This window comes from Solanum dulcamara, chromosome 9, assembly GCF_947179165.1.
Source record: "Solanum dulcamara chromosome 9, daSolDulc1.2, whole genome shotgun sequence".
Taxonomy (NCBI): domain Eukaryota; kingdom Viridiplantae; phylum Streptophyta; class Magnoliopsida; order Solanales; family Solanaceae; genus Solanum; species Solanum dulcamara.
Window position 1 is genome coordinate 70,489,817 of NC_077245.1, and position 14,554 is coordinate 70,504,370.

Genomic DNA, 14,554 nt, shown 5'->3' on the forward strand with positions numbered 1-14,554 from the left:
AAAAAAAAAGTTAGAAATTCTAACTTTTCATTTTTAACTGATTTTAAAAACTTTATGGCTTAAAGTTAGTACATCCAAAAACTAAAAAAAAACTTATAAATTAATTTGACCAACTTAAAGTTCATCCAAAATATTCGTCACCTACTTTTTAATCCGCTAATCCAAAGGATCTCTATATTTAATTTTCTTTTCAATTGAATTTTATAACGGTAAAAATGGATTCGAAAAGGAACTCGTAAGTCTTAACAATGTCGTCACTCAATATTTATTTTAAAAACTTAAAAAACTTTAACCTAAAATTTCTCCAATTAATCAAATTCCCAGTCTTCCATCTTCTCCGTTCACTACACACACACACACTCTCACTGTGCATTTCTTACTGAGTTTCTCTCTCTACAATATTCGCCATTGCTGAAATTTTTGAAGCTCTCAACGGCCGGCGAAATACTTCACTTTCTGTAAGTATATATATGCTCACACTTCCTGCATTATGCTTTTGTACGTATCTGTGAATGCCTAGATTCTACTTATCCTGTTCTTTTTTTCTTTTTTTTTTGTATTTTAAGATATTTTTGCTTGAATTTTTCGCATCGGTAAGTCGTTTTCGAGTAAACATTGAATTCTCTTTGCGATTTTTACTCTCGAGGAAATCCACATTTTACTTCATCTTTCAGCGATTTCCACAGATATATTTGACTTTTAGGTGTATTTATTTGCTTGTGTTATTGTAATTTTTCTGGTCAGATTTGAATTTGAACTGAGTTGACTAAGAGAATAAGTTTGTGAGATTCGAGAAGGAATGGAGTCATCGCAATCGCAGCTACAGAGAAGAGGAGGAGGCTTAGTTTCGATGTCACCTTCGCATACGCCGCGGTCGAGTGATAAGGTAGTGAGAGATCTGCGATCGGGGGAAGGGAATATGAATGGCAAGCATGACAAAGAAAAAGGAGTGAATGTGCAAGTTATTTTGCGTTGCAGGTGAGTAAAATGAATGTACTTTGGAGTTGTTTATATTTACTGATTTTAATTGAGAGTAGTTGATGGAATTGGTATGGTGAAAATCTGCAGGCCGTTGAGTGAGGATGAGATAAGATTGCATACACCAGTTGTGATTTCATGTAATGAGGGTAGAAGAGAAGTTTCTGCTATTCAGAACATAGCTAATAAGCAGATTGACAGAACATTTGCCTTTGATAAGGTTTGATAATTTCCAGCTGATTTATCATTCATCTCTTCGATTTAGAGAACAGATTTACGGAAAGGAATTGAAGAAATTAAGTGGTTCTCCATAAATTTGGACATATTCCTAATTTCCTATATCTTTCCTTTGATTTTCCCATAAAAATAACACATTTTTCATAATTCTCATTAGACCTATAGTTTACACTCTAAATGAATTTGTCCACTACGCTTTCTGTTATTAGTCAATTATGCCTTTGGTGTTTCCTGAATGTCACTACACTTCTTCTTGTTTTCTAGAGTTAAAATCTGTAGTTTCTTATTAATTAATTGTGCTTTTCCTATTTCTCAAGAAGACCCTAACTTTATGTTGGATAATTCTGTCTTAGGTGTTTGGTCCAACATCCCAACAGAAGGACTTGTATGATTCTGCAATATGGCCTATTGTTTTTGAAGTTCTAGAGGGATATAACTGCACCATTTTTGCTTATGGGCAGACAGGAACAGGGAAAACTTATACAATGGAGGGAGAGGGAAGAAAGAAGGTTGGTGGTTGATAGAAATGTGTTTGTTTCTACTAGTTTCTTCGTACTAATTATTAAATTTGCCCCATTTAGAATGGGGAATTTCCAAGTGATGCAGGTGTTATCCCCCGAGCTGTTAAGCAAATATTTGAGATATTGGAAGCTCAAAATGCTGAATATAGTATGAAAGTAACACATTTGGAGCTTTATAATGAGGAGATCACAGATCTTTTAGCTCCTGAGGAATGCACAAAGTATGTAGATGACAAATCCAAAAAACCAATAGCGCTAATGGAAGATGGTAAGGGTGGAGTTTTAGTTAGAGGCTTGGAAGAGGAAATCGTTTCCACGGCAAATGAAATCTATAAGATCTTGGAGAAAGGTTCAGCTAAGAGGCGTACAGCAGAGACTCTTCTTAACAAACAGAGTAGTCGTTCTCACTCTATCTTCTCTATCACAATTCACATCAAGGAATGCACTCCAGAAGGGGAAGAGATGATCAAATGTGGCAAACTGAACCTTGTAGACCTTGCTGGTTCGGAGAATATATCACGTTCTGGTGCAAGGGAGGTAAGATGTAAAAATGTCCGACTTCCAGGCCATTGTGTTTGGCAGTATTCTTAATGCATGTAAAAGTAGTTTAAAGAAACAACGTAATGAGGAGATGCTGTTTTAGCAATGTAACAAATTTATCTTTTGTTCATGATAGCTAATCTCTAGATATTCTGCTTTCTTAAGATCTTTGTATTTTCCATCCTTTTTCCTTGTTGAGTTGCTTTCTTCTCAATTACAGGGTAATAAACTAAAATTTCTTTTGCTGCAGGGCAGAGCGAGGGAAGCTGGAGAGATCAACAAGAGTTTGCTTACCCTTGGTCGTGTTATAAATGCTTTAGTTGAACACTCTGGTCATATCCCATACAGGTCTTCTTCAATCCAGTCCTATGTTATTATAGAGTGCTTTTAGTTCTTACATATCCTGAGAAAGTACTTCTTTGTATGTCAGGGATAGCAAATTGACACGGTTGTTGAGGGATTCTCTTGGAGGGAAAACAAAGACATGCATTATTGCAACAATATCACCATCAGTTCACTGTCTGGAAGAGACACTGAGCACTTTAGATTACGCTCATCGTGCCAAAAATATAAAGAACAAACCAGAGGTCGGTTTAAAGGACATTAATTACCCAAAAAATGTACCCTTAGCTATTCTTCAACTTTTCTTCTGTTGTTATTTCAGATTAACCAGAAGATGATGAAATCTGCATTAATCAAAGATCTGTACTCCGAGATTGACCGACTGAAGCAAGGTCTATATTGCTCTCTTCCTCTCTTTTTCTATATATCTATATCTTACAGCAACAAATTATCTAATAACATTTTTTTTCTATTTTATTGCCGACAGAGGTGTATGCCGCAAGAGAGAAGAATGGCATTTATATACCAAGAGACCGATATCTTCAAGACGAAGCAGAGAAGAAGGTTCAGTACTGTTTTCAGGATCCCAAGATTGGTTGCAGTCACTTGACATACGTGTTTAATACTCTATGGTAACTTGTTTTTCTCCTCTCTCAGGCAATGTCTGAAAAGATAGAACGGATGGAACTTGACTTTGAATCCAGGGACAAGGTGCACAAGATATGAAAAAATCTGGAGCATCTTAATTTTCTTGTTAAAACTGATAAATCTTAACTCATTATCCTGCTGCTTTCTGCAAACAGCAATTTATGGAACTTAAGGAACTATACAATTCTCAGCAATTGTTGGCAGCAGAATTGGGTGACAAACTTGAGAAAACAGAGGTTAGTGTAATTCTTAACTCATCTTATTCCAGATTTTTTTGGTCTAACTCTTTCTCACGGAATTTGCTACACTTTTGTGTCTTTTCAGAAAAAGCTTCAGGAGACTCAGCATACATTGGCTGATCTCGAAGAGAAACAGAGACAGGCAATTTCCACTATAAAAGAAAAGGAATTTCTGATATCTAACCTTCTAAAATCTGGTAAGCTTCATCCTCTATGCTGGGCGAAAGGAGAACTTTTTTGGCTAGTCATTTGGCTTTGGGGAAGCAACGTATTTGTGTCAAATACCTATTATTTTAACATTTTCATAAAACTAAAGTTGGGATATGGGTGTATTACATTTTTCATTAACATTAGCAAATTTGGATGCAGCCATAATCATTTGGCTGTGAATATGGGGATTTATGTAAAGTAATTTCACGATTAGAGTAGTGCATGATATCTGAAATTATGTCTTCTACCAGAAAGGGCACTGGTTGAACAAGCATTTGAACTTCGAGCTGAACTGGAAAATGCTGCATCAGACGTGTTGAATTTGTTTGCCAAGATTGGTGTGTATACAGTTGTTCTAAAACTCAAATTCATGATGAATTTTCTTGCTAAGAAAAAATGTTGCATCAAACTCCTGAATACTGATAATGGGTGATTTCAGAGCGCAAAGACAAAATAGAAGACAGAAACAGAGTTCTCATCCAAAATTTCCAATCCCAGCTGACTCAACAGCTTGAAGTCCTGCATAAGACTGTTGCTTCTTCAACCACACAACAAGAGCAACAGCTCAAAGGCATGGAGGAAGACATGCAGTCCTTTGTTTCTACAAAGATTGAGGTATTCTTGATGCAAATTTAGGAATCAGCCTTGTTACTAGAAAAAATTGCAAGACCTGATTCCAAAGCCAAAAGGCGATGGCAATATGTAGTTTTCAGATATTATTTGTTGCAGTACTTATTAAAATAAATTTAATGAGGGATATATATATTACATGCTTAATAAGTGTAGTGCATCAATTGTCTAATAGGTTTACATATTTCTGGTGGAAATTGTACTCCTACTCACCAATATCACTTTCCTTTCTGCTTTTCAGGCAGTGGAGGAGCTTCGAGGCCATCTAGAGAACTTGAAAACCATGTTTGGTTCTGGTATCAAAGCTTTAGATGGTTTGGCTGAGGAACTTGACGGCAATGCTCAGTCAACATTTGACCGTTTAAATTGTGAAGTTTCTAAACATTCTTCTGCTTTGGGAGAGGTGTGTATCTTTTCTGTTGTTTTAAGACATTCTGAGGAAATTTTTTTCTTATCTCCTTTTTCCTGATGTAGCTTTTTAAGGAGATTGCTTCTGAGGCTGATACCTTGGTTAGTGATCTTCAAAAAAGTTTGCATGATCAGAAGGAGAAACTAATCGCATTTGCACAACAACAACGTGAGGTATCAATAGTTAACTATTTGTGAAGCACATATATTCTTCAATGCTCCTTATTTGGATCTTTTTTTTTTCTTCATGAGTATAGCTTGTAAATTTTGGATATCCTTGTAGGCACATTGCGGGAGTATCACGATGTTAAGATCCATTTCTCAGATTACTGGGAACTTCTTTAAGACACTAGATATGCATGTGTCCCAGTTGGGTGAAATAGTGGAAGAAACACAGATGGTCAGTGACCAGAAATTCTCTGACCTAGAAAAGAAGTTTGAGGTCAGTGACTTCATCCACTAACATATGAACATTTATTAAACATCGTCAATATGCATTTGTAACCTCATTTTATATGGATCTCTCAATTTTAGGAATGTGCTGCCAATGAGGAAAGACAAATCTTGGAGAAAGTGGCAGAGTTGCTTGCTGGATCAAATGCTAGGAAGAAACAACTGGTAGGTCATCTAGTAATGATAAATATGTCCATCACAGTTTTCGGTGTGGCTAAGATTGCACAATTCTAAACCTGTGAAAAATGATGATAAGAATATCAACATGAGAAATTTTATAGGTATTGTAGAATGTAGACAGATTGGGACTTCCTTTTCTCTTGTGCTGTATATTTTGAATGTTTGCTTAATTGCTTGTAGTCAATGCTCATTAGTCAATAATTGACTTATTACATGATCTAGCAGAAAATCCTGGATCCTTAGTCATTGACTGACTATGATCTACTTTAGGTTGCAAAAACTAATTTACTTTTGTATGGCTGTCTTCTCTAGGTTCAAACTGCTATTGATGACCTTAGAGAAAGTGCCTCCAACAGAACCAACAGACTGAAACAAGAGATGTCAACCATGCAAGATTCAACTTCTTTAGTTAAAGTCAAATGGACTACTTACATGCAAAAGGCTGAATCACACTATCTTGAAGATACTGCTGCTGTGGAAAATGGGAAGAAAGAGATGGAGGAGGTGCTACAGAATTGGTATGTAACCCAGCATATATTCCATAATATCTTTGAGAAAACATTGTTCTTTGATGTCTATAAGTATATCATCCTTTCTGTGCTAACCTGGAAATATGCAATGTGCAGTGTGCAAAAGGCTAAATTGGGAGCAACTCAATGGACAAATGCTCAACGGTCTTTATTAAACCTGGAGGAGAGAAATGTTACTTTTGTCGATGAAATTGTTAGGTCAGTTGGTTCTCTGATTGTTCAAGTGTTCAGTTTCATAGTGGTGTGATATTTTACGTAAGACTGAGACCGTCAGCGTTTTCTGCAGGGGAGGAATGGATGCAAATCAAGCATTGCGTGTGAGATTTTCATCTGGCGTGTCATCCACTGTTGAAGACACTGATGCTGCTAGCAAACACCTACTCTCATCTATTGACCGTAAGCTATCAAGAGTTGCACGTTAAGAGATTTAACCTTTTTTGCCTTTCAATTAATTTGATTAACACATGCAGATTCTTTACAACTCGACCGTGATGCTTGTGCAAACCTTGATTCCACGATTGTTCCTTGTTGTGGAGAGTTGCGAGAACTAAATAGCGGACACTACCACAAGGTTGTTGAAATTACAGAGTACACTGGAAAAAGTCTTTCACAAGAATACATGGTAAGAGCTTTACCTCAAAATTCCACATTTAGTTTGTTAAAAGGGACTATGTTCTAAGTCTATATTTTAAATTGCATTTAATTATACTAGGTTGATGAACCGTCGTGCTCGACCCCGACAAAGAGACCATTTAATCTTCCAAGCGTTGAATCTATTGAAGAACTAAAAACTCCCGCTTTCGAAGAGTTGTTGAATTCATTTTGGGATGGAAAATCCTCAAAGCTAGCAAATGGAGATGTAAAGCATAGTATAGAGATAGAGGAATCTCCTCCTTTACGAGATTCAAGAGTTACCCTCACTGCTGTAAATTAGAAGAGTCCAGACTACAGACATCATAATATATGGCAATTAAGGAGGAGAGTTGTACATAATATATGTGTTGAATATCCATCTTCTCACCTATACGTAGCGGATAATTTATCCCTATTCTTTTTATTTAATTTTGGTGATGATAATATGTAATATTTGTTCTGAACATGTTAGTTTGAAGTGTGTAAATTTCATCTGCAACTTTAGTAAACGATACACTTGTGTACTGAAATTCCTTTCGACTCTTAACACAGTTTCGGGGTTAAGTTCAAGCAGTGATAACCTGTCTTAATGCAATGCAAATCAGATTATGTACTGGGAGTAGTATTTTATAACGTACTCAGTATCTCTTGATACATCTCTTCAAGGATTTGTTTCACTGATAAAGGTAGTTCATCGCCAAATGTGTGGTAGACAAACCAAATTTTGGCTGTTTACGAGGCGAAAGATAGACTAGCCCATTATCCAAACTGAAAACATAGAGATCTCCTGTTGCAGCATAGTTTCTCTACCCTAGTTCCACCTAGAGCAGTCCATTTGTTTGCTTCAAGAAAATTTTGTCGGATGGGGCCAAAACCCAGACAACACCCCCCAAAAAAACAAAGAACAAATAAAAATCTGTCTGAATTCAAAGAAAGGGATTTCCAATGTTTGATCATGCCATAAATTTAATCAGAGTAAATAAATATTAGGTGAGAACAATCATAGATTTTAAAGTATAAATGCAGTTAAAGGACCATGGGGAGGATTGATCAAGGGCAAAGATCACAAGACCAACTTATTTTCATTTATCTCATCTAACTAGATTAATGTACATACGAGAGGGTATATAACACATGGACTCTGCTGCTTCTCAAATTCAGAACAGTGATTGCGCTTCAGCATTCTGGTATCGTATGAATATGCCACGTAAATATACACTGAAAAAAAAGGAACAAATGAAAAAGGTATAGATAAGTACATTCCGAGATAAAAAAGTTGTGCAACGGCAAGCAAATTATCACCTGCAGTCTACATATTAGAGGCTCCCCTTTTTTCCTTGTTTTAACTATAGAATGAATCTAGATTGTGAACTGCCGCCATGCCCAAAATATAGCGACCAGCGTGGCCAAAAAAACTGAACCATTGAACTGGATGAATTTCACTGAGCGCAATCGGCTAGTAGTTTTTTCTAGTCTCATCTGACGGCCGAAAGTTCCTGGCTCTTCAGGTAGGTAAATATATAAGGCTTTTCTGCAGCAAAGACCAAATGAACAGTACGGTTAAGGACGAAAACAAAAACAAAAAAACACAGTATAATTCCAACATTCTTCCCCTCCCCCAGGTGGTGGAATCAACCAAAAGACTGAATCAAATCCTGAAACACCCTCAATAAAATGGAATCCAAATTTATAACTTCCTGGACTAAATTTACCATCTATAAATCAGTTTACTGCTACTCAAGACAGAAACAGAAAGAGACTAAAAACATGACGAGAGATTAGGTCAAGTTGCTAGTATAACCTAGAGCCTCGAGTACCAAAAAATGAGCTTTTTTATATTGCACTAAAAACAGGCAAAACTTGTGCTTCAACGAAAAAGATTGAACTGAAATTACCATCAAAGTTCTCAGGGTCACTATTTTACCTATATTACAGCAATATTGTGCTTTCATTAAAAACAATTCCCACATAAATATGTAAACTGACAGACTTCCATATCAGACAATTGCAAGTCAAATGTACAGTCAACTAAACCAATCAACCAAACTAAAATTTCAAATAAGTTGCATAACATAATGAACTATAAATACTAGTTCACAGTTTCCGGGAGAGTATTATGAAGAAAAAGAAGATGAATGCATTGGAAAAGGTAACAGGTACAAAATGTGAAATGGATCAAAGTACCTGGAAGCTTCACACAGAGCTCTTTCCACAATCAAGCTGGTGGTTCTCCACCACATGTTTCATCAACAAAATTATCAGTAGAGTTTTGTTGACATAACAACTTATTTCCATCTCCAGGAGTTGCGCAAAGAGTATCCCAATCCATCAGAGAAGAACCACAATGCATAGTACCTTGTTCTGACATATTGGTGCTCTTAATATTGTCCTCTACATGATCCTTACCATCCTCATAAGTAAGGACTGTTCGATCCTCATCCACATTTGAGGGCTCAACATTGAGATCTGAGCTCAAATCAAAACCATTTTGTTCCTCTGTCCCATGATAAGCGACGGTTACTGCTCCTTGATCAGATGGCTCGGCAACTTCTTTCTTTTGCCTCTTCCATTTCTTTGTAGATGAAGTACCATCATCCTCAAAATCTTCTTCTTCTCTATCTCTATGTAAGTAAACCCAGAGCTTCTTCTCATTATCAAACTGTACACAAGGATCACGTTCATAATGCAAACGATCCAACGCACCACTAACAACTTGATTGACTTGAGCATCAGAAACCTCTTCCACAATGTACTGTGAGTCTCTGATTAAAGTGCAAACATCTGCTCTAGTCCCTGTACTGCCAGGCAACCTAGCAGCTGCATCTCGCACAAGACAGAGAATTGTTACATGGGCAGGACGATCCTTTTTCAGCATGAAGTGATCACGGGCTTTTGACGTTGGCTTGCCACCGCACCTTCTCAGAGGAGCAACTATTGATTTTTTCCCATCAATAGCAGTGTAGGAGAAAGCCCTGTCAGGAATTGAATACCTAAGGAATTCCTCTTTACGGAAATACTCTCTGACTTCTTCAGAGCTAAGGCCAATGGTACTCAGACTCTTCTGAGCTCGCAAGTCTCTGAACCTTTCCTTCTCATCTAGATTATATTGCATCAACGACGATGGAGGGTCAGGGAGACTTCCTATTTGCCGTAGCGTCTCCTGACCATTTTTCAGCCAATTGGCAAAAGAATCAACTAACTTGACAAGCATTTTGTGAGGAAGACCCCACACTTCTGGAGATGTGACTTCCTCCATAGGCTCATGATCAGATGAATCAGGGCTCACAGGACCAATCCAGGACCAACTTTTGGTGGGTTTGTCATAGACCACAAGTGGCTTCCACCCTTTTGCACCAAGTGGTGCTGTTTTGGAAGAAAATATTTTGAGGACTCCTCTGACCAAATCATGGAGAGGTTCTTGAGTCTCAAGAATACAGGGATCTCCCGGGTTTGATCTCACACGGTTAACAATTTCTTGAACACTCAGAGAGGGTACCTTTGCTTGAGTGGAAGGAGGTGAATTATCACCCTCCAACTCTGAAGGTGGTGCAACTCCACCGTGCTCCTCCAGAGCTTCCTGTCTTCCAGCATTTGTATCTACAGCCTCTTCTGGAAGCAAAGTAATCATTGCCATACGAACTGCTGAAAGAAGATGAATGACGGAGAATGAGAAGCCAGTATGAACTGTAGGAGTAATCAAAGTGAATGGCTTCTTTTGAGGTCGGTCTTCCACATCTACATCATCTACTATCATTTCTGAAGTTGGAGATCTGGGAACTCCCATTAAAGAAGGCCATGATTCATCCTCCAGCTTCTTTTTACCCCGCTTCACTGAGAGATCAACTTGTCGCTGCTGGGTATCAGAATAGAGATGGTCAGTATCATCTACCTCATCCATGTACGGGACATCAACTTTGACTTTCCGCTTCTTCATGACTGAGTTGCAACCTGTTAAATGCATATCAGATTTTTCATGATGATCAAAAGCACGTGTGTCAGGCATCTGACCTTTCTTTGAAAACTTGGTAGAAACTCCATTTCTTTTAGCCGGCAACCGTGTCCGCAATGAGTCATCCTCCTGAAACTTGTGATCTTGCATATAGTTTGCAGGCAGGATATCACGGCTAACTTTTCCTTTTTGTTTCTTCTCTCTGGTGGATGCCATGTGGTACTTTTCAGTATGGTCCCCTTGCAAAGAACCATTCTTGGCTAGCTTGTATATTGGTTGCTCATCATCATCTTCATTGTCATTGTCGAACTGGCTTAAACCAGAGAAATGATTTCTAGTGGAGAAACTACTCAGATGACCAAGATCATGCATCTTACCCATTGGTTCTGCTCCCAAGCCACGACTTCCAGTTCTCTTTGGGTGGAAAAGTTCACTGGAGTCGCTCATCATCCTAGAAGAATGAAATGAACCATCACGAACCGGTATACTGTACTTATCCTTTTGACCAAATTTAGCCCTTTTAGTATCCAATGTAGACATCAAGTTCGTGGAACCACTGGGATATGCCCACTTGCTCCTCATCAATGGATTATTATCCTCGTCACTTCTTTCTGATGATTCAGATTCAGTTTCTTCAGTCTTTGCAAATACCCTTCGACCTCTGATTCCCGACCCATCTTGTCCTCCATTCTGCATTTTAGCCTTGACTTTCTCAGGGAAGGCTTTTGCCCTATAGTCTGACTGAAACAACTTATCATTTAACTTGCGATCAGGATATTCTTGGTCCACCTTCCACTTTTTGCTTTTTACATTCATGTTACCGAACTTGTGCGATGGGTTGGTAAAATAGTTATCCTCTTGTGCTTTACTTGGCCAAAATGGTTCACTTCCGCTCGCTAGTTCCATTGCACTTCCCTTCAGCGACATTTTAGGAATCCGGATTTTCCCATAATTCATCTGATCTTCAGAGCAAAACTGTGGGAGACCATCAGCATACCTGTCTTTTTTCCCAAAATCATATGCAGGTCTGGCATTGCTGGGCTTTGCAGTCAAGACCTTAATATCTGACAGCTGATTGACAGTATTGTTCCTTCCATGGGCATAAAGATCATTCTTTGACGGGACAGGCACACCCATGAAAACATCAGAGCATTCTTCCACTCTAAACCTTTCATGCTTCTTCCCCAATTTGACAGTCCCACTTTTATCAACAGCACCTGCCCGTGAAAAGTTTCTGTCTCTCTGCACATCCACTTCGTACATCCCATCCTCCTCATAATTGCCATTCAACATATCCCTCATTGGGTCAGCCATCCCAGAATCATAGTCCATTCCTTTACCACAATGAAAAGGAGGCAATGCAGAACCCTTTGTTCCACCTACCTTGAGAGTCCCTTTTAGATTCTGCCTTTTGTATCTAGTAGCTTCTGAAGCCATTTGTCTAGATGACGAATCCAGGGCTGACCCTATCCCGTATCCAGAATAACAGCCCATATTCTGCCCAAGATTACGATCTTTTGTTCTTTTGCCCCACAAAGTATCACTGAACTCCTCTCTCTCGGATCCATCACTTTCCAGTTCTTCCATTTTCTCATACATTAAAATCTTTTCATTCTTCTTAATGTTCAGCACTTGAAGCTTCTCCTCAATGCTATACCCAGGGCAACTGAGCCAAGCATCTCTTATCTGACAAAGATTACTGACAATTGCATTCTGATGGTTTCTGAGGTGGTGATAATGCTTCCGCTTCTGAAAGAAAATCAATCCTTGTCGGTAAAGTGCCACTCTTGGCTCACATAACCCACCCTTCAACATGTTAAACAGCTTATCAAGAGGACTTCCAAAATGCATATTATTACCCGTGAGGAGGTCTTTCAAAGTTCGCATAAACGATTCCTGATCCATGTCAGGAAGGTACTGAGCAAGATTAAACCTTTCTTCCTCAGACAACACCTCATTCCAAACATCCAATGACAACACATCGCCCAACCCTGAAAGATCATACAATTCGAACGGAATACTACATGTTTGATCCCCAATTTGACAAAACTCCTCCTTAGACTCCCCTAATTCCAACAAATCAAAGTCGTCCGACCCCGCCCCTGAATCACAATCATCGAAATCATCATCATCATCCTCTCCATTAGATTCAACTTCACCTCCGCCGTTTCGTCTCTGAAACTCCTCATCCTCACTCGACATACTGTCCCTACTACGAGGAGAAAACTCGGAATCAAATCGTGATGCCTTAAAGCTTCCCTTTTCGATCACCATTCAACATAAAAACAACCCCCAAACCAAAAAAAAAGAACCCCTTCCAATCCAAATTCAAAACCCTAGAAAAAAAATCAACCAAAAACATGCAAAAATATCAGAAATTCCCCATACCCATAACAAGAAAACACAAAAAATTAAAAACCCATATCGTTAAAACAAAGATAAACACACCCATATACATATATGATGTAATAGGTGTAAAGAAAAAAAAATTACAGACTGAATTAGAAGAAATTACCTTGAAACGGATGAAACCCAGAAAGAGAGAAGAAAGGCCACCCAAAATTCCTTGAAGGTAATGTGATTAGAAAGAGAAAGAAAACCCTAAGAGAAGAGGCGGTTATATTGTGCTGCGCGGGTGTTTGGAAAGAGCACAGTGGATTATACTATACAAGAGAAAAAGGAGAAAAAGGGAGGAAGAAGAAGAAGAAGAAGATGAGGACGTGGAAGGTGGCATCGCCGTTGGATTGAGAGATGAAAAGACGAAAAAGGGCATGGGGAAGAGAGAGAGAAAGGGAGCTTGAAGGAGATAGTAGTAAGAGTGTAAAGAGAGAGAGAGAGAGAGAGAGAGAGAGAGAGAGAGTGTGTTGGGGTCGAGGAAGAAGGGGGTGAGTCAGTCACTGAGTCAGGAACAGAGGTGACTCGGGAAATATAAATTTATTTTTATTTTTAAAAATTTATTTTTGCTTTTTCCATAATGGAGTAATCAAATTTATACACTAATGATTGATTGGTCGAGCCATATGAGTGTTCACAGTTTGGATAAAAATTGATCCAAATCAAAAAAATAAATTAAATCGATCAAATAAATCAATTTTTTATTTCGTGTGGTTTGGTTTGATTTTACATTTTTAATAAATCGATAATATTTGGTTTGATTTTGATTTTATTCAAAAAATCTGAATAAATAACTGAATCAAATCGACAAATAATATATATATTTATTTTATAATTATATATACATAATATATTATTTTTATGAATACTTTTTTATGCAAAAATACAGTACACTAATTTAAAATAGTAAGGTATGATACGTCGTTTATTTGTACAATCATATCATTAGTTTTTGCATTATTCAGTAAGTTTATATTATTTAGTATATTAGATTAGCTAACAGTATAAGTAGGAAGTTAAATATAATTAAAGTTCTGATATAAGAATTATAAGATCCAAAATGACACGAAGATAATTTTTTTTAAAAATGAATTATTGTCTTTTCTTCTCTTTTGAATGAATTATTTCTTTTATTTTTGTGTATGGTTAATATAACACCCAATTTTATTTCCGCCTAGTATATATAAATTAGGATCAATTCCTAAGTACTTAAAGTGTATGATATTTGGTTTAGGGTCATAATGGATCTCTAACACCAAGTCAAGTGCAAATAATTTCTATCGGCTAAGTTTTTGTATGAGTCAATGTAAGGGTCAACTTCAAATGACCATATCTCCTAGAATATAACGAATTAGGTGGCCCATAACCTATCAAATTAAAAGTCTTTGAGTCTTCTTTCCAACGCCGCCAAGTTTGTCTCATTTGGTGTTCAGAGTAAAACGTTATGGTCATTTTAGTGAAGATGCTCAAGACAGGAGAGGACCATGAACCGTGGTGCCTTCCATAAAACTTAATACGGTCCGTATTGGCCTTCCGTGAAAGTCATTTGTTCAGCCAATTTAAATCCATGGGGTTACTGGTGAGCACCACGACCCGTGGTGGCTTTGGTAAACCTCAATACGATCTGTATTGGCTTCCGTGAAGGTATCCGACTTAGTTTTT

At 37.7% G+C, this 14,554-nt stretch overlaps 2 protein-coding genes across 4 annotated transcripts; one reads left to right on the top strand and one right to left on the bottom strand.

The window, feature by feature from the left end:
* Nucleotides 1-265: 265 nt before the first annotated feature.
* LOC129902834 (kinesin-like protein KIN-5D) lies at nucleotides 266-7,058 on the top strand. Its single transcript, XM_055978257.1, has 23 exons — nucleotides 266-458; nucleotides 745-978; nucleotides 1,069-1,198; nucleotides 1,569-1,724; nucleotides 1,797-2,273; nucleotides 2,527-2,624; nucleotides 2,707-2,863; nucleotides 2,941-3,010; nucleotides 3,106-3,182; nucleotides 3,276-3,329; nucleotides 3,422-3,502; nucleotides 3,591-3,702; nucleotides 3,967-4,053; nucleotides 4,155-4,330; nucleotides 4,587-4,748; nucleotides 4,820-4,927; nucleotides 5,037-5,195; nucleotides 5,288-5,371; nucleotides 5,699-5,904; nucleotides 6,013-6,114; nucleotides 6,203-6,312; nucleotides 6,387-6,538; nucleotides 6,629-7,058. The coding sequence occupies exons 2-23, from the start codon at nucleotides 800-802 to the stop codon at nucleotides 6,848-6,850; spliced, it is 3,159 nt and encodes a 1,052-aa protein (XP_055834232.1). The 5' UTR covers nucleotides 266-458; nucleotides 745-799; the 3' UTR covers nucleotides 6,851-7,058.
* A 430-nt stretch (nucleotides 7,059-7,488) lies between these two features.
* On the bottom strand, nucleotides 7,489-13,352 carry LOC129902078 (uncharacterized). 3 transcript variants are annotated; one of them, XM_055977112.1, is made up of 5 exons: nucleotides 13,014-13,352; nucleotides 10,558-12,834; nucleotides 8,734-10,497; nucleotides 7,852-8,080; nucleotides 7,489-7,767 (listed from the first exon to the last, which is right to left on the bottom strand). In XM_055977112.1, the coding sequence occupies exons 2-3, from the start codon at nucleotides 12,770-12,772 to the stop codon at nucleotides 8,765-8,767; spliced, it is 3,948 nt and encodes a 1,315-aa protein (XP_055833087.1). In that variant the 5' UTR covers nucleotides 12,773-12,834; nucleotides 13,014-13,352; the 3' UTR covers nucleotides 7,489-7,767; nucleotides 7,852-8,080; nucleotides 8,734-8,764. The 3 variants fall into 3 exon arrangements, with proteins under 3 accessions (XP_055833087.1, XP_055833085.1, XP_055833086.1); XM_055977110.1 differs by having other exon boundaries at nucleotides 8,734-12,834; XM_055977111.1 differs by having other exon boundaries at nucleotides 7,489-8,080; nucleotides 8,734-12,834.
* Nucleotides 13,353-14,554: the final 1,202 nt, after the last annotated feature.